Consider the following 24,725-nt stretch of genomic DNA (forward strand, 5'->3'; position numbering starts at 1 on the left):
ATTCAGTGCTTTACAGCGTAGTTTTCTTGCCTGTGTTTTTGACTCTGGTAGTGTTCCTGCTGCAAGGTAATTTATTATTGGTGTCATCCACGTTTCTGTACCGGTTTGGATGACACAAATTTCCTTGTGCGGGACTGATGGTGCTTCGAGGAGTTCAATGCGGATGTCCTTTCCCAAATGGGTGAAGGCTAGTGACGCAAGCTTGCTTAACACATCCGCAGATTTGTTTTCGCTGCGCTTGACGTGTATGACTTTACAATAATTAAAATCACGCATGAGGGTTTTTGCCTGGGCGAGGTACAGGGGCATTGTGTCGTTCACAGCCGTGTACGTCCCATTTATTTGGTTGGCCACCAGCATGGAATCCACGTGGGCTTCCAAGTTTTTCACTCCCATCTTAAGCGCAATTCTCAAACCGGCCAAGAATGCTTCGTATTCGGCTTCGTTATTCGTACTTGGAAAATCCAACCGAATAGCGTAAGTATATTCTTGGCCTGCTGGGTTGGTTAATTTTAACCCTGCGCCTGAACCCTCGTTACTGGCGGCTCCATCAGTGTAGAGTCGCCAGACATCATTGATGTCCTGTGCAGGGGAGGGTTAAGCCTCCTCCTGGCACTCTTTCTCCCGCGAAGCGGGGACTTCTGCAATAAAATCGGCCAGGACCTGGCCTTTTATGGCTGGTCTTGGCTTGTACTTAATTGCATATTCTCCCAATTCAATTGCTCATTTGGCTAGACGTCCCGATAATTCGGGTTTGCCTAGAACGTTTGAGAGTTTGAAGTTGGTGAGAATGGTGATTGGGTGGCCCTGGAAATATCGTCTTAACCTGCGTGAAGCGTGTATAAGTGCTAAGACTAATTTTTCGAGGGTAGAGTACCGGGTTTCTACGTCTGTTAGTACACGGCTAACATAATAGATTGGCATCTGGATGCCCTTTCGTTCTACAAGCAGGACTGCCCCGGTTGCTCTATCTGTTGCGGAAAGGTATAGGATTAACTCCTCTCCCGCTTGTGGTGCTGTAAGTGTTGGGAGTTCGATCAGGCGTGACCGAATCTCCTGAAAAGCTGCTTCCGCTTCTGGTGTCCAGCGGAAGTGCGTTTTCTTCAAGCAGTTTCTTAATGTTGACACGAAAGGAAACGACTTATCCGCATGGTTTGCCAAGAAGCGATTAAGTGCAACTAGTCGTCCATTCAGTGTCTGAGCCTGTTTGATGGTGGTAGGTGATTCCATTTTAACAATGGCTTCGACCTTTTCAGGGTTCGCTCTGAAGCCATCTTTAGTAACAATGACTCCCAAGAACTTCCCTTCTTCCATCCCAAATGAACACTTGCTCGGGTTGAGCTTCATGTTTATCTTTCGGAGCGTGTTGAAAGTTTCTTCAATGTCTTTCAACATCGCTTCTGGCTCGAGGCTTTTGATGACCAAATCATCCATATAGACTTCCAAGTTTCTCCCGATTTGGGCATGAAACTCTTTGTCCATTAGTCGTTGGTACGTGGACCCTGCATTCTTAAGTCCGAATGGCATCATTTTATAACAAAATGTACCATCGGGCGTCCGAAATGCGGTTTTGTCCTGGTCATCTATGGCCATGTGGATTTGGTGGTACCCCTTATACGCATCCAAGAAGCATTTAAGGCGAAATGGTGCCAACGAATCCACCTTGAGATCAATTTCTGGTAACGGATAACAATCTTTGGGGCATGCTTTGTTCAAATCTTTGAAATCTATGCACATGCGCCATTGTTTGTCATTCTTCGGTACCATTACGGGATTTGCAACCCATGTTTGATATCTACTAACGCGTACGATGCCTGCGTCAAGGAGTTCCTTGACTTGGGTTCTACACGCGTTAGTTTGTTCAGGCCCCATTACTCTGCGCTTTTGTACGACGGGCGTAACAGCCGGATCGCACTTGAGTTTATGCTCCGCCTTACTTCGGGGTACACCAGTCATGTCAGCTGGTGCCCACGCAAAGATGTCAGCGTTTTTCTGCAGTAAGCGTTTGAGTAATGTGCGGGTGGGATCAACGATTGTTGGTCCAATGGTAACGGCCTGGTCGGGGTATTTGCCATTGAAGGCCCATTTTTCTGGTTCAGTGATGGTTGGTTTAGCCTTTTTCGGTTTGGGTTTAGATGAGACAGATGCGATGCATACCTGGGGAATGCCAGAGATCATCGCTACACCCTCAGCTGTTGGCCATCCCATCATGCCGTGGACTGAAGATACCACGGCGTTGAATCTTGCCATCCCGTCTCTTCCGAATAGGATGTCGTACGTGTGGTGTGGCTTTTTCATCACGACAAAATCCACGTCTTCTGTGCGTGAATGATTCCCATCAGTAAGAGTAACGGGGAAAGATAGGATACCAAGGGGTGTTTCTGTACTGCCGTCAAACCCTTCCATTGAAGCGTAGACCGTTTCCAAGCGTTCTTTGTCTTCATCATCCAGCTTATCAAAGAACTGCCTGTACATCACTGTCGAAGAGGCGCCGTTGTCAGCAAGAGTGCGGGAAGTGATGTAGTGCCCCAGCTGGCTTCTGATGACGATGGGGCCTTCTTTGCTGGGGCCTCCTGGCACTCGCGGGAAGCGCACCTCAGCTTCCTTCCACGCGCATGGTTCTGTCACCCGTCTTTTTCTTCCTCTGACCTTGCCATGAACCATGTTGATGCTGATGTCGACGGGCTTTCGTCCGTTACCTCTGTACCGGTTGTCATTCCTTCCTCCCTTCCTGATCGATGCCACGAGATGTGCAAGTCTTCCATCCTTGACAAATGTCTCAATAATATCCTTCAAGGATGTGCACTCTTCAGTACCATGACCCTTTGTCCCGTGGAAATCACAGGATTTGCTTTGATCCGCATTAGGTTTCTGCCGGATCAATGGGGCTTTAGGCCATGGCAATTTTTCCGTGGCAAATATCTCCGTGACGCTCTTCGTGAGTGGCGTCCACCGGTGTTTTCGGTTTGAAGGGTGTGTGTTGTCCCTTCCGCCAACAAGAGGGCGAGAGCTGGATGAGGTGTCAAAGTTTACCCTTGACTGCCAAATACCTAGCCTCCTCTTTTTGTTCTGCCGGGCGATCCGGACATTGTTTTCTCTTGTCCTCTGCGTGTAGAGGTGTGTACTCTGGGGAAGATCCCTTCCCAGTTGCTTTTCCGTCTCGGCAAAGCGCTTTGCCGCCGTCATGATGGCATCCCAAGTTGATGGCATGCCATCCTTACCCGTCAATGTGCGGATAAGTTCTGGGTATTCGGCGCCTTGGATGAAGGCGGCGCGAACCAGATCCTCACTTATGTTGCCGAGACTAAGCTTTTTGGAGTTGAAGCGAGTGATGAAGTCCAGTAAAGATTCATCCTCCTCTCTCACGCAGTTGAGGATCGTCCACTGCTCTTCAGTGTACTTCCTCTGTTGGCTGAAGTGCTGGCTGAACTTGTTCTGAAAGTCCGCCCAGTCATATATGTGGTGGATCGGTAAACGATCGAACCATGCCCTGGCCGCTCCGACCAGAGTCATCTGGAACATGTAGCACCACGTGGGTTCCGTCCAGTTGCTGACGGTAGCCCCCGCAATGAACCTGTTCAAATGGTCGTCTGGGTCAGATAGACCATCATAAGTGCCAATGTTGGACATTTGTTTGGCACTTCTCGGGGCGATTGCTTCCGCAATGTCCCTTGCGAATTTTAACTTTCCTGCATTTGTAGCAGTTGGTCTAAAGGTTTTGGAGAAGTCACGCGGGTTTCTCTCCGCGATTGGTTTAAAAGCTTCCCCAAAATTCCTTTTTGGTTGGACGTCCGTTTCCTTACGCTTCCCTTTCGCCTTATGGCGAGGGTTTGCGTCGGTATCGGACTCCAACTCGTCGTCTGAGTACTCGCAGTCACTGCTCATATTGAGGTGTTGGCGAGTACTGGCGAATTCGTCAGCCTGTTGAACTGAACGCAAGCGTTCATCCAATTCGGCTTGGAATTCTCTTTGCCGTGCTTCGGCCCACGCCTTCACTTGATCTAGTGTTTGGCGAGGGACCTTCGTTCGTCTTTCCAGCTGGGTATCGGTGAACCCCAGTGGAATATTTACTCCACTTGCCCCGGCTTGGGTAGTCGGGGTAGTGTTCGTAAGGATTGTATAACCGCCGGTATTCCCCCCAGTTGCTGGGGTTGTTACCGGGGTTTCTTGGTCGGTTACTGGCTTTTGGACCGGAGTAACGTTAACCATTTCTTCAGAAATTGTGAAAAAACTAAAATAGTTCTAGCTTCTATGCACGGATGGCGCCAATGAAGAAACACTAAGTGACCCGGTACAGATTATAGATAATCTGGGGGTTAAGTAATGTTTCCCACGGATGAGATCTAGCTGAGAAGGCTGTTCTTCAGGAGACCTGCAAAACAAACACCGTAAGCTCGTCACTGAGAAGGGGGGGGTTCCTCCTTGTGACCACCCTCCGGCGTGAGAATCAGACTAGGTTGCTCTGAATATAAGTGTATATTAAGAGATTGCTAGATAACTGGATAGCAGATGATCTTACCATTCCAAGATGTTGGAGTATTTATAGCCGAAGGTAGGTTTCCTAGAAGGTACAGCCGGCTGAATAGTATTCCTGTTCAACCAACAGTGGACCATGCACAGGCCATACTGGTTGGTGGGTAGGTTACGGCCAACAGTAACAAAGTCGGCTGCACTATTCCACCAACTGTAGATTATGCACGTCCCACCTACTGTGGATTGTACGCAGGCCATGCTGGTTGGTGAATAGGTTACGGCCAACAGTAACACTATTCCACCAACTGTAGGCTGCGCATGCCCCACAGTAAGGGTTGGTGAGTAGGCAGCGGCTAATAGTGACAAACAGTACTAGAGGGTGCTCCTCCTCGCACTGTTGTCGGTGAGCTGTCACCCTGTGATTGGCTCATGGGCTGTTCTGGTCAGATCGTCTGTCCTATCCATACCTTGGCAGGTATAGTACAAAAGATCTTTCAGAATCAGACTGGCTCATTTAGGCGGGATTGTTCCCGCCTTGCTCATTCCTTCATGTGACTTCTGAAGTAGCTTGTCCTGTGCGTGTAGCCCTGCTGTCTGCGGGTAGCCTTCCCTGATGGCTTGTATCCGCAACTGCGGGAACAGGCGGGGTACTTCACCATTGGGAGGCTTTCCCTGCGTGTACAGCTTGCGTACTGCGCATAAGATTCTATGAGCATGGTGGGTCCTGCGGGAGCAGATGGCCTTTGCGCAGACGTCCCTGTTCAAGGTGAGTCTTGCGGGACCAACTGGTCTCTGCTGGGACCTACCTCTTCAATATAACTATGTATTAGATGGCATTATCAAGGGCGTGTAAATAATTGGCTTTATTATCATCACTATCAAAATACGGAAAATCATTGATTTCATAATTACCATTTTACGTTTAGAGTTGGATAGATTTTTTAGTTGTTACAAGAGAGGAGATTTTTGTTCTGAATACACATATTTCTACTCAGTACTGATTTAGTCTATTTGCTAAGGATATCGGTATTCATTTTATTTTTTTCGTTACGGGTAAAATCAGGTAAGGTACGACTACATTTGTTATTTTATACTCGTTTGTAATATGTCGACATTTTATTGGAATTCTCCGTATTTAATATCTAAAATAAATCCTGCAACTGTATCATCCTTAAACGTATTACGATTTAAGAAGTATCGAATCTATCATTATATTAACTATAATATCGAAGCATCTAATGCCATCATCAACAAATGGTAGTGATGCATGGTTGTATGGTTTATTAGTTTTATTTTTAGGTTCACTATGGTATTATGGTTTATTAGTTTTATTTTTAGGTTTGGCTTTATGTTTTGGTTGTAGTATTAGTAATGCCGATACCCATATTGGTACTCAGACGATTCAACTTAGTTGTTAGTTATAACGATACCGATACTAAGATTGATAGAGATTTGAAAAGAATAAAAGTAAAGCAGTAAAAAACTGGTTCCATACCGAAATACTAGTACCGTACCAATAAATTCAGTACTCGTATCCGTACTTGTTTCTAATAATTTTTATATGGGTGCAATCGGACAAGAATACAAAAAGGTAGTGTACCAATCTCTTTACTAGTTGTTATTATGCAGTGATCTTTTCCTTTTACATTTATATTATGGTAACTTGAGCGTTGTCGATATTGGAACTAAAACACAAAAAATTTATGTTTGATCGGTTCACATTATGTTTATTATGGTAACTGAACTAAAAAACAAAATTCAAAACATTACGGTGCCGCCAAGTTGCAGCACCAAAGTTGTTGTTCATATTATAGTATTAACGATCAGGTAACATATTTGAATTATTTATGAATCGTCGTATGAGTTCGGTTGAATTTTATAGGACACCGAAACACAACGGGTTTGTTACCTCATTACTAAGAATAGTATTATGGTATAATTGGATAATCTTATTTATTAACAAATCTATTAATATTTTTACCCACCAGATTGTAATATAACAATATTATCTATTCAAAATTCAAAAACACATATAAATATGGTAATCATGTTAAACATACATAAACATGAACAAAATATGATTGGATTAAATCGTTAATAATACTAAAAACGACAAGAGAGTAAAGCACGAGGAAAAACACCACCTCGACCATCAGTCAAAAAGCATTCCATAATAATAATTCAATTTCTCACGCCACTCCGGACAAAACATGCATTCACATCTCCATCACACCACCACCGGTAACCACCACCTTCCGACACACACACTACTGCAACCCACTTCATGTTACAACAATGCATCACTACCATTAGATCAACATCACTCATGCAATAACTCGTTTTCGACTGATCATTCATCGCTTCCCACACGATCGTTCTCTTCCACGTCCTCCGCTTCTATCAAACACAAAGAAGCGGAGAAACGTCGAAGAGAACGAATCAACTCGCATCTTGATCGCCTGAGAACGATCCTTCCATGCAATTCCAAAGTAATTATATTATTTCCCTCGTTTTTTTAACTTTTTAATACGGTTGTCTAGGAACCATTTTTTATTCCAAACTGGTTCCTAGACAACCGGTTTGGTTTGTTGGGTTGGTTCTGTTAATCGGTTATTTTGTGCACCTCGAATGGTTATCGAAATTGATATATGATTGTTGAAATTGAAATAGGATTATCGAATTTTTGATCTATGAAGGCTTTTAGGGTTTTCAAGTGGTTTTGAGAAAGTTGTTCAACTTTTATCAAATTAGAGTTTCAAAATTCTATTAGGCTATTACTTTGTTAGGCTTTGAGATTACTAATATTTTGATTGATAGATAGATAAAGCATCTCTACTATTGAAAGTGGTTGAAAGATTGAAGGAGCTAAAGCAAGCAACATCAAGAATGGAATTACATGATGAAAGCATACCTTCGGAGACCGATGAAATCACGGTGATCTCATTGGAGAACAATGAAAACGATGGGAGGATTATTATAAAAGCTTCAATGTGTTGTGAAGACCGATCAAATGTTCTTGCGGATATGATCCAAACCCTAAGTTCAATGCAGTTGAGTCCGGTTAGGGTGGAGATGGTGGCGATTGGTGGGCGTATACGCAACATAATATTAGTGGAGTGTGATCGTGAAAGAGATGATTCTAGAGAGTTGGTTGAATGTGTGAGGGAAGCATTGAGTTGCTTGATTGGAAGTGATTTAGGTTCAAACAAATCATCAAAACGAAGAAGGATGATGGTTTGTGCATGATGATCGATTGATCGATCTAGCATGTTGATGATGTTTGCCACTTTAATTGATTTTGGGTGTGTCTGTAATATAGGAGCTTGTATGAAGTTAGTGTTAAGATTCAAACTTGTCTTCGTTAACCTGTTTAATAGATAACGAGCATAGTATTTTTCTCTATCAAATCACGAATGTTTAATATCACAAGCTGTTGTTGTATTGATACTGAAGAAAATGGTATGGTATGACATACGAGTCGTCATATTCAAGTTATGTTTGTTGTATTGATGTTATTTTGGTTTTGCATATTCTACACTCTCGAAAGTATACATCCGACATGCTATGCTATCAAACACAAATCTTGTGCATTTTATTAATAAATGTATATGTTGCATTTAAATGTATATGCATTCCTAAAGCCATATTTATGGATCGAAGCACATAATAAACACATCATAACTATTTATTTGACTAAGATTCAAATCCATGATAAATGGTTAACTTAGTAAACATCTCACTAGAGACGAATTAATTACTTTGTAGTTGTTGTTTGATGTTACTAAAAACCACCAACACAAATTCACGTTTACTTTTGTTACATTTGTGGTTTATAACATATATTTCTCATTATTTTCTCTAGTGTGATAATAGCATCCCGTTAAAAAATAACTTAACTTTCAAACAACTTTTTAAATGAGCGTTAATTATAGGCTAAAAGTACGTTTGAAACATATGTAAAATTATGATTATTAGATGGTTACAAGTTTTAATATTAAATAACATGAGATTCTCAACTATCTACTTTAAGCAAATCATGAAATATGTGTCACTAATGAGTCAAGTTAAACTTGGCCCATCCTACTAACTATTCTAAGCCAATAAATAATGCAATACCCCATCGCATTCACTATTTTAAGCCAATCACAACCAAGCATTATAGTAAAGTTGTATGGTGGGGAATAAATGATTGAAGTAAAAGACAATAATACCCTCCTAAATCACACGAGAACATTAAATCTCATGTTTATGTTTTTTAGTACGAGTAAGTGATGAAAAACTTACCGTTCATATACAACTCACTTTACTCAAGTTCAAACTCTCTATAAGAGTATTGTCCATGTTTTAGAGCGTGTACAAGAGTCAAGTTTAAACTTGAGCAATGCCTTAAGAGGAAATTCTCTTACCATCCCATCAAAATAATAGTAGCAATTCTCATGTTTATGTGGTAAAGTTACTTGCATGCACCTTAAATTAATATCTTGAGGATACAAAAGACAATTATGTGATCTCAACTAGTGTTATTTTTGTTTTGGTATTTTAAGTTATATTTTAGCTTGCTGTGTTTTTAAACTCGTACCTTACACATTTGTAAGAAATTTCTCAATTGTGTCCCAAAAACCATTTTTATGAAACACAGACACATAATAAACATCCCATAAGTATTCAGTTGCTCTTAGAACAAATTCTACAATAAACGATGGATAAATAACTGTTTTACGTTGAAATGAGATTATTTTTAACTAGTTGTATTAAACAAGTGCGTTGCGCTAGAGACGTGGTGAAAACTCAGTCGGTACGTCAGTTAGGTGTGATACAGTATCGGTTTGCAACACATTAAAAACTTATGGGATTTTTTGTGCAACTTAATGGAACTTGAAGGTCACTAAATAAAAAAGTTAAATTTGTAAGGTTAATTGTGTAACTAACTAAAAGTTGTAAGATAGAATATGTAATTAACTAGTGTTTGACCCGCGCATTGCGCCAGGGCAATAGTAAAACCCAAGCGTTGTTGGTCAAAAGTGTTGAGACGGTAAGTAAACGTGAATTCGGTTAGTTCCAGTTACGTGTGTTATTGTACCAGAACTAAAACAAAAATTAAAAAAATAATAAAATTTGAGGTGGACAATGGGGTGGCGTCAGCCAGTAAAAATCAGGCGTTGGTAAAACCCAATTGTTGTTGATCCCGATAAGACAATGGGTCTACGCAAATTCGGTTGGTTTGTGTCATATTCGTGACGGTACCGGTACTAAAACAAAAAAAAAAACAAACAAACAAAATCAGCATTCTATCGATTTTCGTTACGTTTGTTATGGTACCAGAACTAAAACAAAACACATTGAGTCTACTCGAATTCGGTCGGTTTCCATCATATTTGTTACCGTATCGAAACTAAAACAAAATAAAATTTACATTCGATCAGCTTTCGTTATGTTTGTTATGGACCGAAACTAAAACAAACAAAAAGAACCAATACGGTGCCGCAAAGTTGCCAATTGAGACTTTGCAACACCAAACTTCTTGTTTATATTAAATAATAATTCTCACTTGGCGAATTCACTTTTACATCATATAAGCTAAGATTTTAATTTTATTTTTTACATTAGTGGTATATAACTTTATATTTCTCTAGTGTAATTATAACTTAGTTAATTACACATTAACCATAGGTTAAAAGTACCTTCTTGAAGAAATTGTACGATTTGATAACTCAATTTGTGCCCAAAATTATTTTTAGTAGATTGTTAAAAGTTTTAATATGAAATGGCATAAGATTCTCAACTACTACTTTAACCCACTCATAAAATTGGTTAATCAAGTTAAACACTTAACATGACCCATCCCACTATCTATTCTAAGCCGGTCACAAAATTTTAAGCCAATAAATAATGCAATGCCCATCACATTGACTATTTTAGGCCAATCACAACTATTATTTACCATGTGTGTTACCAAACACAACCAAGCATTATAGTAAAGTTGGATGGTGGGAATAAATGGTTGAAGTAAAAGACAACGATACCCTCCAAAATCTCATCAGTATTTGTGGTTAAGTTGTATGCAAGCACCTCAACATATAACGAAAGCATACATAGGAAAGATCGTGTGAACCCAAGTCTACACCACCATTAGGCCAATAAGGCTTGATTAGCATCCTCTACTGAACCCAAACCTAATCCACCTGAAGTGATCGTACTCGTTACCGTATTATGCTATATTATATTGATATAATAGGATATAGCTCGTCTAATACACGGATTGTTAAAAAACGCAATAAAAAAATAAATTTAATAATATACATAACAGCATACTGATGTAACACAAAGTGTACATCTTATTGCATCAAATTACCTTCATATTTATCTTGAACTCCATGCAAATTCATTGTTTTATATACTTATTTGAGTTATTTGTGAATTTGTACAGTGGCAAAGCTTGGACTAAGACACTGGGGGGGCCGGACTCAAAACGTATACAAAAATTCACAAACGATGGGGGGCCGGACATAAATTTTCGGCCGAAAACGCCTAAAATTACACTACGCATAAAAAATTTAGGGCGAAAAACGGGTAAATTTACACTACTACGCGAAAAAACCGGGGGGGGGGGGGGGCACCCCCGGCCCAAGTGAAGCTTCGCCAGTGAATTTGCAAGTCCGGGCGCCCGCCCGACAAAGAAAACATGAAAAGATGACGTTTCGGGGACAAAAACAAGCAATCTGCCAGACCTGCACGCCCATGCTAGCCCGTGCATGGGCCCGTGCCAACCTGAAATGTGCCAGTGCAAGCCAGTGCATGTTCTACAGCTGAGAAAGTTCAAAATAACCAGCCCGTGCAAGCCCATGCACGACCGTGCATGCCCGTGCCAGCCCGTGCAAGCCCATGCCCGAACAAAGAAATCTGACTTTTTGGTCAGACTAAAGCAATGAGTTGACTTTCCACATTAGTGCACGACCGTGCGGGCCAGTGCACCTGCCGGTGCCAAACGTCCAGAATGCATAAATACACCTCCATTATCCTCATTTAAAGTGTGGAGCCTTAGAGGAATTCTCTAAACTTACTGAAAAATTATTGTGTGTTTGCTAGAGAGAATTCAAGACTTCCATCTTGTGTGATCATCCTTGCAAGTAGCAATTATTATTAATCTTAGTTTGCAAATTTGTTGTTCTTAACAATGCTTTGTAAGACTACTTTGATTTTGTTTGTTGTATCAAGCCTTATAGGCTAAATACTCTTATTACTTAGATTATGTTGATATTTATCTATGCATGATTTTGACAAGTTGGTGTTCTTCAAATTTATGACATGTTCTTGAATAGAGTTTGATGGTTGAATGCTTGTTTTAATTCCTAATCTTGTTAGTTTGATAGATGTTTAACCATAATATGTTGGAAAACTATGTGTTGAGCATTTGTTTATGAACTTAGTTTGTGTATGCATACTTTGTTTATATCATTAAATTAGGAATGACTAGTGGAAATTAACTTGGTTATGAATTTTAACAAGCATGAAACCTATAACTTTATATTGGAAAATTGTATAGTGATAACATAATTCTTTGAGTTGGTTAATGTTTGCTAGGGATTAAGGCTATAATTCTTGGTTCATATTTTGCTAATTAAAAGTTTCATGTGTTTAACTAGTGTTCTTGACTTGTCTATTTTACATGATTTTAGGTTGTTGTTTTCATTCTTGTGACATTTGAGCCAAAACAAGGTACACCTCAGTACGTATTTACTGATTAAGCAAATAAACGCCTTTTGCGTAACAAACGAACGATTAACCGAACGAGTCGGGTAATGACCCAGATATCTTGGGGGGCCATTTATAAGTGATATACGATCTATACAAGCTAAAATATTAGAAATATGGTCTTAGTTTGATAGCAAACAAGTTAAACGAAAACATGCTAGTTTAACTACCCGCTATAGATTTAAACGCGAAAGATAGTTACAAACCAAGAATTGTATCATCCGTTAAGCTGAAAAAGAATTACCAAACACTTATTTGAAATGTTTTAAGCAATCCGTGAAAATATTTTTGATTTTTACAAACATATAGTATGCTTTTATAATTTTACACAAAACTAGCCGAAAAACACTCGTATTCGCGCTGTTTAACGCACCCGATAAGTTTTTCGCGCCAAAAACCGAACCCAAACTAAATTTAGACCGGGCATTTTGTATTTGGGCCTGAGAAATCAGAAAATTGGGCCAAAATGGGCCCCATGGACTTCCGATCGGTCAGCAGCCACCCCCCCCTTTTATTCTTTCACATTTAAACTAGGTCCAAGATATTTTCAACATTATTTCTTGAAAACTCTGGACATAAGCTTTGTACCAGCCAGAAAACCTTCAAAGCCTAAGGTAAGGGGCTTAAATAAGTAGCTTTTGTACTTGTTTAAACTTGTTTAATACCATAAAAACATGTCTTAGTTACTAAAAATCATTCCTAACCGTGTAAAAATCCTAAAAATATTCCATAAACATGTTTTGATCATAAACACGGTAAGGAACCTGTTTTGATAGTTTTTAATACCATAAACATCTTTTGTACTTGTTTAAACTTGTTTAATACCATAAAAACATGTCTTGGTTACTAAAAATCATTCTTAACCGTGTAAAAATCCTAAAAATAGTCCATAAACATTTTTTGATCATAAACACGGTTAAGAACCTATTTTGATAGTTTTTTTTGCCATAAACACGGATTAAAGGGTTGAAACGACGTTTTTACGGTTCAAAAGTTCGTTTTTATGCACTAGCCGAAACCCTAAGTTAAGGGTTGTTATGTTGATGAAAAATTGCTTGGTTTGTGACATAGGACTTGTAAATAGCTTGCTTAGAAGCACAAGAACCTGAAAACTTGATCAAAAAGTCAGAAACGAGCCAAACCCGCTAAGGTAATGCCAAAACACTCGCTTACAGGCTATTTAGGTTAAGGTTGTGATGTGCATATTGTTAGGACTTGAAATTTTTCAGAGACATCAAGGACCATGTCAATGAGCCCCTGTTCAAATTTGGTAATTTTTCGACCATCCGAGAATATTTGGCGAATTTATTACCGAATTGGGACGTTTATTTGGGAAAAATAGCTAAAATAATTCAAAAATTATGAAATTTTTCTGGGAACTCAGATTTGATGTATTTTAATCACATATGAATTTTGGGATCATTTGGAGAAGTTTAAAGGTGTTTTGTTTATTTGCGTTCGTGTGAATTTTTACAGCCGAATTTGGGCCGAAAAGAATATTGCACGAGCTTTTTACATTCTGGAATTGATACAGGTTGTTTTGGGACATTATTGAGTATTCAGGAAATTTTGTGGAATTTTTGGAAATTGTTTGGGGTAAACGGATGATTTTCAGGCGAAATATAGCTGATAAAATGAATTTTTATAAATTAATAAATCATTAAATAAATTCCAGAAATATTTTTATAAAAATCTACATATTTTAATTGATAATTTTTTTAAATTTTCATAATTTATTTATTAACGGTTAATTAATTATGCTAATCTGAATATTAAATAAATTCAGTTTTTATAACAACCGGCAAGTTCGCGACTAGTGAACCTGCAGGAAAATCAAAACACCAAGAGTGATCAAAAATCATATGTTTGGACTAATTAAGTGAAAATGAACTTTTCTATGAGAAACCTGGACAATCCGGGTGGATTGTGCGCGTTTCTACTCAAATCAAACTGAATAAACGGAAACGGGCCTCGTGGCTAATCCGGGACCCCAGCATGTGATCTTTCTTTATAACTTAATCATGTTATTAACCAATACATTTAGCCAAGCTTATTTTCCCATAACTGCTTTCTAAACGCGTAAACGAGCAACTTGGCCCAGCTGGAAAAACGGGAGTCTGAGCCAAGTTCGGTTTTAAGTATTAGACATTGAACAACATCACAACCTAAGCCTATTGCCACTTTCTGGGCGTTCCAGCTACACCCAGATTAGTTATACAGCCCAGATTAGTATTGAGATTATAATAATATTAAAATATTAATATTATTATAATATTGGTTATAGGAACTACTGATAGCGGACCGAACAAACCACGAGCTGATACAGTACTGAATATCTACTAAACAGTGAGTTTCATGACCCCACTTTTAAACTGTTTTACGAACTTTTGGGGTGAAAAGCATGTTTGATTACATATACATACCTGAAACATGTACTGATGTGAATTATCTAAGTACTAACACACGAAAGTCCCCACGATCACAGTGATTAACTTCGAGCCGGTGGCTTGTGAATAGTACTATTGGTTTGACAAACCCAAACGGAATCGGCCTGGTTGCAGTGTCACTTAGCGCCGTTTGCACATGACCATATTTATACAAACAGACTATGTAGTGTTAGACATAGCTACCGAGGCATGTTGTGGGCGGAAAGGGAGCCATAGTGGTTGATTGAGCGTGGGAAATGGATGCACGCAGCACATACAGTCAAGGCTTCACTGTATCTTAGTATAATTACATCATTTACATACATACATACTTATTTCATGATTACAAGTGTTAACTTGTGAATACTCATTACTGCTTTCTTGAAACTCGTGAAACCCACCAACTCTAGTAGTTGACCCGTTTTAAACTGCTTTTCAGGTGTACCTAAATTGGAATGATTTGGTGACCTGTTACTTGCCTGAGGTGTGTGGTTGATGCTACGTGAATAGAAGCAAGGGCGATAGTAGTAAGAATGTATAGTTAACGAACTAGTTTTGTTTGCGTCGCCAAGACTGTAAAACAATGATAGAACGAAGAAATGTAATATATTGTAAATTAGTTTGTAATGTTCCTTTATAAACAATGTGTTGATATCAGAGGTGTCTGTTACATTCCCGTTTTACGCTTCCGCATTGTGCTAGTCGCGGTGTGACAATTCTAGCTTTCCTTTGATTATGAGATTAGGTAGTTTTGACAAACTTACTAATATATGGTTATTAACTTGTTGAAAACCCATCATGTTGTTTTGTTGCTAGTATTAGGTTGCCTTGATTGGAATTTGATGTTGGTGATTAATACATGATGTTTGTCATTATCATTGCTATTTTGTCACTAAGTTTGAGTGGATGTATAGTCTAAGTAGCCTTGTTTGGATTGATTGTTAGTTGTATTTTACTTGCTTTGTTATTGTTGAATGCTAGTTTAGTTACTTGAAAAATTACTTGGATCGTTTGTTTGGTTAAATTAATTACAAAGATTTAGTATCAAAAGTTAGCCGTGTCCATGGATTGACACTCGGTTCTTACCGATACTTTGCTACAAACGATAGGTACACTTGTCTTTCGTGTGTGGTTTGATTGTTGGTGAAAACCATTTTTAAAACCCGATTTGTGTGAAACTGTTATTTAAATTTATATATACATATATATATATTCGCACATGTCAAGGTTTTGGCGCCGTTGCCGGGGACACGGTGTTTTACTTTTGAAAACGATACGAGTAATTGATTTGCCTTGTTGATATTTTTGCTCTATGTTATTTTAGTCTATTTCATTTTTATTCATCTTGTTTTATTTTGTTAGTTATATTTTTTAAGTAGTTTTCCGTGTCTTGTTTGTTTCCATTCCGCGTTTCTTTCGGGTGATGCATGTCCACCACACCCCGTCCTGATCTTGTTTCCCCCATTTCCGAACCCGAGCGACATCTTCGAGAAGGTTTGAGGAGGAGAGCACGCGAGATTGCCGAGGTCATTGAAAACGAAGTTGTGGAGGACGACGCGAATCCCGAGGTTGAAGAAATGGCGGACCCGAACAATCAAGATCGCATGGATGACTTCGCCACGCCGTCCCTCGATGGCTATGGCAGCGGTGTCACGGAGCCCGAGATTACCGTGAGTTTCAAGATCAAGTCGAGTATTATTCATATGGTCGAAAATTTCGTTTCTTTCCATGGCCTCTCGAACGAGGACCCTCATTCTCATGTTGCGCATTTCCTTCGATTATGTGCGACATTCAAGATCCAGGTGTGTACGGACGATGCCGTGAGACTCCGACTTTTTCCGTTCTCACTTCGCGGGGCTGCCTTGGAGTGGTTAGAGGCACTCCCTTCTGGTTCCATCACCACTTGGAACCAATTGGTTGAGCAGTTTCTTCTTCAGTACTTCCCACCCGATAAAACTGCAAGATATCGGGCAAAAATCACAGGTTTTCGTGTTGATGATGATGAGTCACTTCATGCTGCATGGGAGAGGTTCAATGGCTTGTTGAGAAAATGCCTTCATCAAGGTTTGAGTAGCGGTCTTCAGTGTCGTACTTTCTTTGATGCTTTATCCAGAGCACAGAAGCATGCCGTTGATCAGGTTGCGGGAGGAGATTTCGGTAGGTGTACTCCCAATGAGGCATTGGATGTCTTGGAGCGAGCTGCTAAGAAAAGTTTTGCATATAATCCGCCTCGTAGTATTCCTTCCACTAAGGGCGTTCTTCATGTCGATTCTAATACCCTGGTTTCCGCTCAGTTAGAAGCCTGACCAAATGCAATCTGATCTGTAATCTAGCTCTTGTTGTGGGGTGTGTGACGGGAAACACCAGACCAGTCAGTGCCAGCAGGCCATGGTGGTGGAGGATGTTGACTTTGTGGGCCGCCAAAACAATGTCTACAGCAACTCCTATAACCCGAGATGGAGAAACCATCCAAATTTCAGTTGGAAAGATGGTGGTGGCAGTCAGAGTCAAAATCAAAAGCCACCAGGGTTTGACCGAATTCCAAATTACCAAAATCAACCCCATAACCAATCTTACCAGCAAAAGCCTCAGTTTCAGGGTCCCAGCAGTGGTGGTCAATCTAGTGGGGGTCTAGTGTTGAAAATCTTTTGACTCAGCTTTTGGCTAAAACCGAGATCTCAAACAAACTGGCTGAACAGAGGAACCTGAAGATTGATGAGACTCTCCAGAGACACGATCTCGAGTTGAGGAATCAGAAAGCGTCCATTCAGACCATTGAGAATCAGGTTGAACAGATTGCTCAGCTCCTCTCTGCGAGACCACAGGGTAGCCTTCCGAGTGATACCGAGACTAATCCACGAGCCAAGGCTAAGGCGATTACCCTGAGGAGTGGTAGATCCACCATTCCCCGTTGATGCATCGGTTTCTACACCAAAACCGATTACTAATGAGATCGAGACTGAGATTCTTGGTGTGGTGCAACCGAGGTTAATCCCAAAAAGTACCGCACAAACCAGTGAGCCAGTCAGGACTTATGTTCCTCCCATTCCATACCAGTCCGTTTGAAGAAGCAGAAGATGGAAGAGCAGTACGGGAAATTTTTAGAACTTTTTAAGCAGCTTCACATTAATCTTCCGTTTCTCGATGCGTTGAAAGAAATGCCTAAGTATGCTAAGTTTCTGAAAGAGGTCCTCTCGAATAAGAAGAAATTAGATGAGCTTTCTTGTGTGACTTTGAATGATGAGTGTCCAGCGGTTCTTCAAAATAAACTGCCCAAAAAAATGACCGATCCGGGCAGTTTTGCCATTCCGTGTTTGATCGGTAGTTTGTCGATTAGTAATGGTTTAGCCGATCTAGGTGCTAGCATAAACTTGATGCCTTATTCTGTTTTTGCAAAGCTAGAACTAGGTGAGCCTAAGCCTACTCGCATGAGTATTCAGCTTGCCGACCGCTCGGTGAAATACCCGAGGGGTATAGTTGAGAATATGCTTGTGAAAATCGACAAATTTGTGTTTCCTGTTGACTTTGTGATTTTGGACATGGATGAGGATAAAAATGTACCACTCATCCTAGGTCGTCCCTTCCTAGCCACTGCTGGAGCTCTCATTGATGTATGCACCGGCAGACTCCCTCTTAGAGTTAAAGACGAGGAGGTAACCTTTGATATTGGGAGATCTGTGCACCATCCACATGATCATGATGACGTGCTCTACATTGATACTGTCGATTCTTGCGTTTGTGAGCACATACAGGACACGTGTAAGGAGGACTATTTGGATACTCAGTTGTGTGTTGGAAGGATTTCTGACATGGTCAGTGGACCTCTATTTGAGGAGTTGGTCTGTGGTGTAGATCACGAGCCTCCTGAGTGTCTCGAGAGGATTGAGGATGTTGATCGTGTTGCCGAGCCTAAGGCAAAACCTTCTGTTATGGACCCACCATCTATCGAGTTAAAGGAACTCCCGTCCCATTTGGAGTATGCCTTTTTGGAAAATGGGTCCCGCTTGCCTGTTATCATTTCTGCTAGTTTGTCGAGCGAGGAGAAGGTGAAGTTGCTCGCGGTTACGAAGAGGCATAAGCACGCGATCGCCTAGAAGATTATGGATATAAAAGGGATGAGTCCATCCTTTTGTACCCATAAGATCTTGATGGAGGAGGAGTACAAACTCGTGGTGCAGCACCAACGGCTTCTCAACCCTAATATGCAAGACGTTGTGAAGAAAGAGGTCGTCAAGCTTTTCGATGTTGGATTAATTTATCTGATCTCTGATTCCCCATGGGTGAGCCCGGTGCAGGTCGTCCCGAAAAAGGGCGGTATGACGGTTGTTGTTAATGAGAAGAACCAGTTGATTCCTACACGTACCGTCACGGGATGGAGAGTTTGCATTGACTACCGCAAACTCAACTTTGCCACGAGGAAAGACCATTTTCCACACTCCTTCATTGACCAGATGTTGGAGCGACTGTCGGGAAAGATGTTCTATTGCTTTCTTGATGGTTTCTCGGGATACTTTCAGATCCCCATCTCTCCTGAGGATCAGGAGAAGACGACATTCACATGTCCCTATGGCACATTCGTCTACCGGTGGATGCCCTTTGGACTTTGTAATGCCCCAGCTACATTTCAGAAATGTATGGTGGCGATTTTTCATGATATGATCGAGGACTCCATGGAGGTTTTCATGGATGATTTTTCTGTTTTCGGGAGTTCGTTTGATCATTGTTTGAAAAAACTTGGAGAGAATGTTGGCCCGTTGTGAGGAGGCCAACCTTGTTCTTAATTGGGAGAAATGCCACTTCATGGTGAAGGAGGGCATTGTGTTGGGGCATAAGCTTTCACAGGCGGGGCTTGAGGTTGATCGAGCCAAAGTTGAGACCATTTCGAAGCTCCCGCCACCGAATTCGGTGAAGTTTATTAGGAGTTTTCTCGGTCACGCGGGATTTTATCGGCAATTCATAAGTGTGGTAAGATTAGATTCCACATGTGACATTTGTCAATTTCGGGTTATTTTATACTTGTATTCTTAATGTAAACCCGACCCGTTTTGTATCCCGAACCTTTCGATATTATCAAAATGATGAATTATATGTTAAATATTTGTTTTATAGTTGTTGGATAAAAAAAACACCCTTTTCGGTTCTTAAAATTCCCCGAAAACGCTCAAAACGAACTCTAGAGACTAAAACTACCAAAATGGAGACTTGAAGGACCCATTTGTAGTTTGTGCTTCTTGGGTCTATAACCAACCCGTTTTCATGAAACACCCTTTATGAAAGACCCATTCAACTTACTTTATATATACACACCCATCTTCTTCATTTATGCTTGCTCATTTCTTCATTTCTCTCTCAAATTCTTGAATTCTAAGGTTGTTCTTCATAAACTAATCTTTCATTTTAACTAACTTCTCAACACTTAAAGCTTGATGTTACAACATATATAATATACACTCCTTGTTTACCTTTGGTCTTTCATTTCTCCGGTCTCGGCCGGTTGAAATGTCGGGCTAGTAAGGCAAGGTTACATGGAGGACTTTGTAGTCCTTGTTTATATATTTAACAAATCTAACCATATAACTTGTTATACTTGCTTAACTTCTACATATTTTAGTTTATTGTTCATATTTGTCAAGTTCCATGGTATTGGGTATGTGGTGACTAGCCTCGGTTTCATCCCGAGTTGAGAACCGAACCAAAAACCGAACTTTTGTTTAAAAACATTATTGTTAACTTTTTGAATGTAAAACTTGAGTATTATTATTTATAAGTTATTTTACAAGTTCCATGGTAATTGGGTATGTGGTAACCATCCTCGGTCTTATTCCGAGTCAAGGACCGAACCAAAAACCGAACTTTTGTTTAAAAGCTTTATTGTTAACTTTTTGAATGTAAAACTTGAGTATTATTATTTATAAGTTATTTTACAAGTTCCATGGTAATTGGGTATGTGGTAACCATCCCCGGTCTTATTCCGAGTCAAGGACCGAACCAAAAACCGAACTAAACCTAGTTCACTCGCTTAAGACACAAGTGTGTTTTTAGCCACCAAAGCTCATATTTTTCTTCAAGATTATATTTTAAATCAATTTTAGTTAGTTTCTAAACATACTTGGCATGTCGGTAACCAACTTGATCTTATAACAAGTTCGAACCGATAAGGTCGTATACTCGCTTAACGAACGTTAAGGTTTTTCACAATAGAACTACATACTTGGTTAAGTCTATTTTGATTTTATTGAGTTATCTCATAACATTTATTATTTTGGGAAGTTAACTGTGAGCTTGGTCAATTATCAAGTCTTGAACCGACAAACCTGAACACTTGTTTAAACCTCGTTTTGGGTATTCTTATAACCAAGGGTTTTGCAATATCACATTTTAACCCACATTATTACTTAACATAGGTTGAGTTAAAAAAAGAAAAAAACTAATGAATAGAATACCGAGACCCGGTTTCGAGTAAACTTATTTTACGAAACTCGTTTCTTTAATTTCTCAAATATTTACATTTTAAATCCTAAACTTTATTTATTTACTTTATTTGTCATGTATTTTATTTTAAACCCTTCAAAGACTACCTACTAACACAAGACCCGTTTAATATAGGTCTTGCTCGTTAAACCGATCTCTCCGATTATTCACGACACTATCTTTCAAGTTACTTGTTAATGTGAATACTTTTTCATCCCCCGTTTTCCATCTTTCGTTTTGGGGGTGACATTGCATACTTATTCAAATTCAAATGATTTATACTTGTGTCTTAAACCACAACACGTATTGTATATGTTTACTTAAATAAATGCTCGATTTGGTGTTATATGCTTTACATGATTATGTGCAAATTCTTGAATGCTAAGGCGGGTAGCCTCTTGAATGCTAAGGCGGGTAGCCTCATCAAAGTATGATCATACGTTAATTCCGAGTATATATGGTATCCTCATATAGAAAGGTGTCGTCAATGTATTCTTATTGACGATTTCATTATTGTCGTCAATGTATTCTTATTGACGGTTTTATTATCTAAATTGTTGCTATAATTTATTGTTTTCATATACTAGTTGTGGATTTCATACTATATACTTATTGTCCAAAACTATGAAAATTGCTCACCAACCTTCATGTTGACAAACTCTATTTTATGCAATGTTACAGGTTTGATGTTAGTTTGATTGGATTACTTGAAGAAACTTATTATCTTGGCTTTAGGATATTAGAAAATAAAAGAACAAGTTATTTGTTTATCTATCTATTTGGCATTTTGTATGAACAATTGTTGTGTTATTTATGATGATATAGATTTAAATGAGTTGTTTAAATATTGTAACTTTATAGTGTCATTGTGCAATGAGCAATCATGTCGCGTCTCGATGTTTTCGCCTTCATTGGTCGGGGTGTGACACCACACTTTAATGTAATAGTAAGATTAGATTCCACTAAGATTCAAGCAAATGCTAAATCCTAAACTCATAACACAAACACTACCATTGTGGAAGTTTTCAAAACGTAAACAGAAAATGTTCAAACTTGAGCCCAACTCTTAGAAAACAAATATAATGGCATAACATATGTGTAATGATGTTGCATGGCATATTAATCACCATCTTTAACTTATGCTAGTTGCACTAGTGTTTTCCATAGGGATGTGGTCCTCCTACACCACCCCCATATGTCTATACGGCTCGTATAGGTCTATACGGTCGTATAGGCCTATATATAGGCTACGCATTACCGACAGGGGGACAAAAATAACAACTTTTTTCAACCTATACGACCATATAGACATATACGAGCCATATAGGTATTAAATGGCTCGTATAGGGCTATCTGACACATCAGAACACTTATACGGTCGTATAGGGCTATACGACCGCATAGAAAAACATCTTTTTTCAACCTATACGACCGTATAGACCTATACGAGTCGTATAGGTATTAAATGGCTCGTATAGGGCTATCTGACACACCATAACACCTATACGGTCGTATAGGGCTATACGTAGAAAACTTTTACAGAAAAAGTCAGCCTGCCTTTGACCACTATTAACCACTGCCGGAAAATGACTATACGAACCGTTTGGGTTGAAACCATGAAACCGCCCGAACCGGTCATCGGTTTGGGTTCATGGTCAGTTTTCGTTATTAACTTTTGGGCGGTTGGGGTGTTTGGTTTGAAACCGTGAAACCGCCCGAACCGGTCATCGGTTTGGGTTCATGGTCGGTTTTCGTTATTAACCCTATACGCCCATATAGGTAGGTCTATACTGGCATATTAACGTATTAATATTTAAAATTTTCAAAAAAATTGTCTATACGACCGTATAGCTCTATACGCCCCGTATAGCCCTATACGGCCGCATAGGGCTATACGAGGCACTACAAACAACGAACGAAAATGTCCGATACAATCTGACATTATTCAAGTGCTATACGACCGTATAGTCCAATACGAGCCGTATAAAAAAAATCGGTGTATGAAGATCATAGGTGGTGTAGGAGGATCGGCTGTCTTTCCATATTTTACACTCTGAAGTCTCAAGCCATATATGCTTCTTGGTATGTATTTAAACTTAAAAATTGTGCATCTTTTAAGAAATTTATACGAATTCCAAGACGCATATTTATGAATCCCATCACATAATAAGCATCCCACATGCATTCACTTGATCATAGATCATAACCTATAATAGACATTACACTTAACAAAGGTCTTACATCTTACTAATGTCTATGTTTTAGGTTTGGAGAATATATTTTTACTCATAAATTATTTTTTTTGTTTACATTTTTTGTTTATACAATTATGTTTTTCTAGTGTAATTATAACTTAACTTTCATCTCTTTTTAAATATGTATTAACTACAACTAAAAGAAAATACTATTTTTAATAAATTGTAAGATTTGAAAATAAATTGGGGACAAAATTGTAATTAGTATTTTGTTACAAGTTTTGAAATGAAATGGCATAAGATTCTCACTAACTACTTTAAGCCATTCACAAAATTTTGTTTCTAACTACAAACATGAATCAAGTTTAGTCATGACCTATCACACTATTTTAAGCCAATCACAACTTCTCTTATCATGTGTGGTACCAATCACAATTAAGGATTATAGTAAGGTTGTATGGTGCCGTTAAAAAAAAAAGTAAGGTTGTATGGTGGGAAGATATAGTTATAGTTGTATAAAGACAGTTATACCCTCAAAAATCTCATGAGAACATTACATTTCCATGTACTTATATGGTTAAATGAAGGAGAGATCTTTTATTACTTGGTTACATGATTTTTTTACGGTCACTAAAATACCCAATCATCTCTATTTCACAGTCAAAAAGAAACCCACGGTAAGAAGACCTCCTGATCTAACCTGAAATGCCATATGTTTTGTTACAAGTGAGACTTAAACCTCAGACCTTTTCTCTTTTTAAAATAAAGTATTTGAGTTATGAAGGAAACTCTTATTTAAATAAAATATTAGTATAAATTCATTACATTCTAATTGTTTAATTGACCAATGAAATATTAATTCTAAAATTCCTAGTTGCATTACTAAGGATGTGTAATGAATTATTTAAGCAAAAAAGACCCAAGAATATCAATACTTTGTTATAAATATCTCCTTCACCGATTATTCTCAAGTAACTTTAAAACATCCCAAATTTCCTAAATTAGTATCTTACACAAAGCACTTGCTATTATCGGGTTGTATTATGTCATTTTAATCACATTTTCGTAAACAAAATGGTGTTTTTCTTATCAAATCAAATAGATTTATCAAAAGTTTAGAATCAACAAAAATTAGTTTATCTGTTTTACCCTTTAGAACTCTTTAAAAAGATACCGGAAAGGATATATCTTTTTTACATTAAGAATCCAATTTAATAGATAGTAGAGTATTGGGATTCCAATGTACTAAAACACCTCTGCCAAAAGTGCAAAAGAAGTAGAAGCATCACTACACCTTTCTTGGGGAATACATACACAAACCAACAATTACAATTGGAGACACAAAACATTGATTTTACTTGCTGCCAATGTCTCGTTGTCAAATTACAATTCTGTCCCTCCCAACATC

The 24,725-nt window shown here is 39.0% G+C and overlaps 1 protein-coding gene, 1 long non-coding RNA gene and 1 other non-coding gene across 3 annotated transcripts in view; 1 reads left to right on the plus strand and 2 right to left on the minus strand.

The window, feature by feature from the left end:
- LOC143633908 (uncharacterized) overlaps positions 1-24,725 on the minus strand; it is a 254,244-nt gene that overhangs the window by 184,963 nt on the left and 44,556 nt on the right. The gene's annotated exons all lie outside the window — the stretch shown is intronic.
- Positions 6,684-7,968, plus strand: LOC143633855 (transcription factor bHLH106-like). The gene is made up of 2 exons (XM_077102079.1): positions 6,684-6,962; positions 7,291-7,968. Exons 1-2 carry the CDS (start codon positions 6,684-6,686, stop codon positions 7,717-7,719), a joined length of 708 nt encoding a protein of 235 aa, XP_076958194.1. The 3' UTR covers positions 7,720-7,968.
- On the minus strand, positions 16,613-16,719 carry LOC143633921 (small nucleolar RNA R71). The gene has a single exon (XR_013153756.1). It is a non-coding gene; the product is annotated as a small nucleolar RNA R71 (small nucleolar RNA).

The sequence above is a fragment of the Bidens hawaiensis genome, unplaced genomic scaffold, assembly GCF_021521415.1.
Source record: "Bidens hawaiensis isolate Kalapana, Puna unplaced genomic scaffold, B.hawaiensis_p1.1 tig00006913_1, whole genome shotgun sequence".
In the NCBI taxonomy this organism is placed as follows: domain Eukaryota; kingdom Viridiplantae; phylum Streptophyta; class Magnoliopsida; order Asterales; family Asteraceae; genus Bidens; species Bidens hawaiensis.

Bases quoted from the DNA above. Each gene is read 5' to 3' on its own strand.
- LOC143633855 (XM_077102079.1), top strand. From the start codon at position 6,684: ATGCATTCACATCTCCATCACACCACCACCGGTAACCACCACCTTCCG. The intron at 6,963-7,290 runs GTAATTATATTA...TTTGATTGATAG, and splicing joins TCCTTCCATGCAATTCCAAA to ATAGATAAAGCATCTCTACT.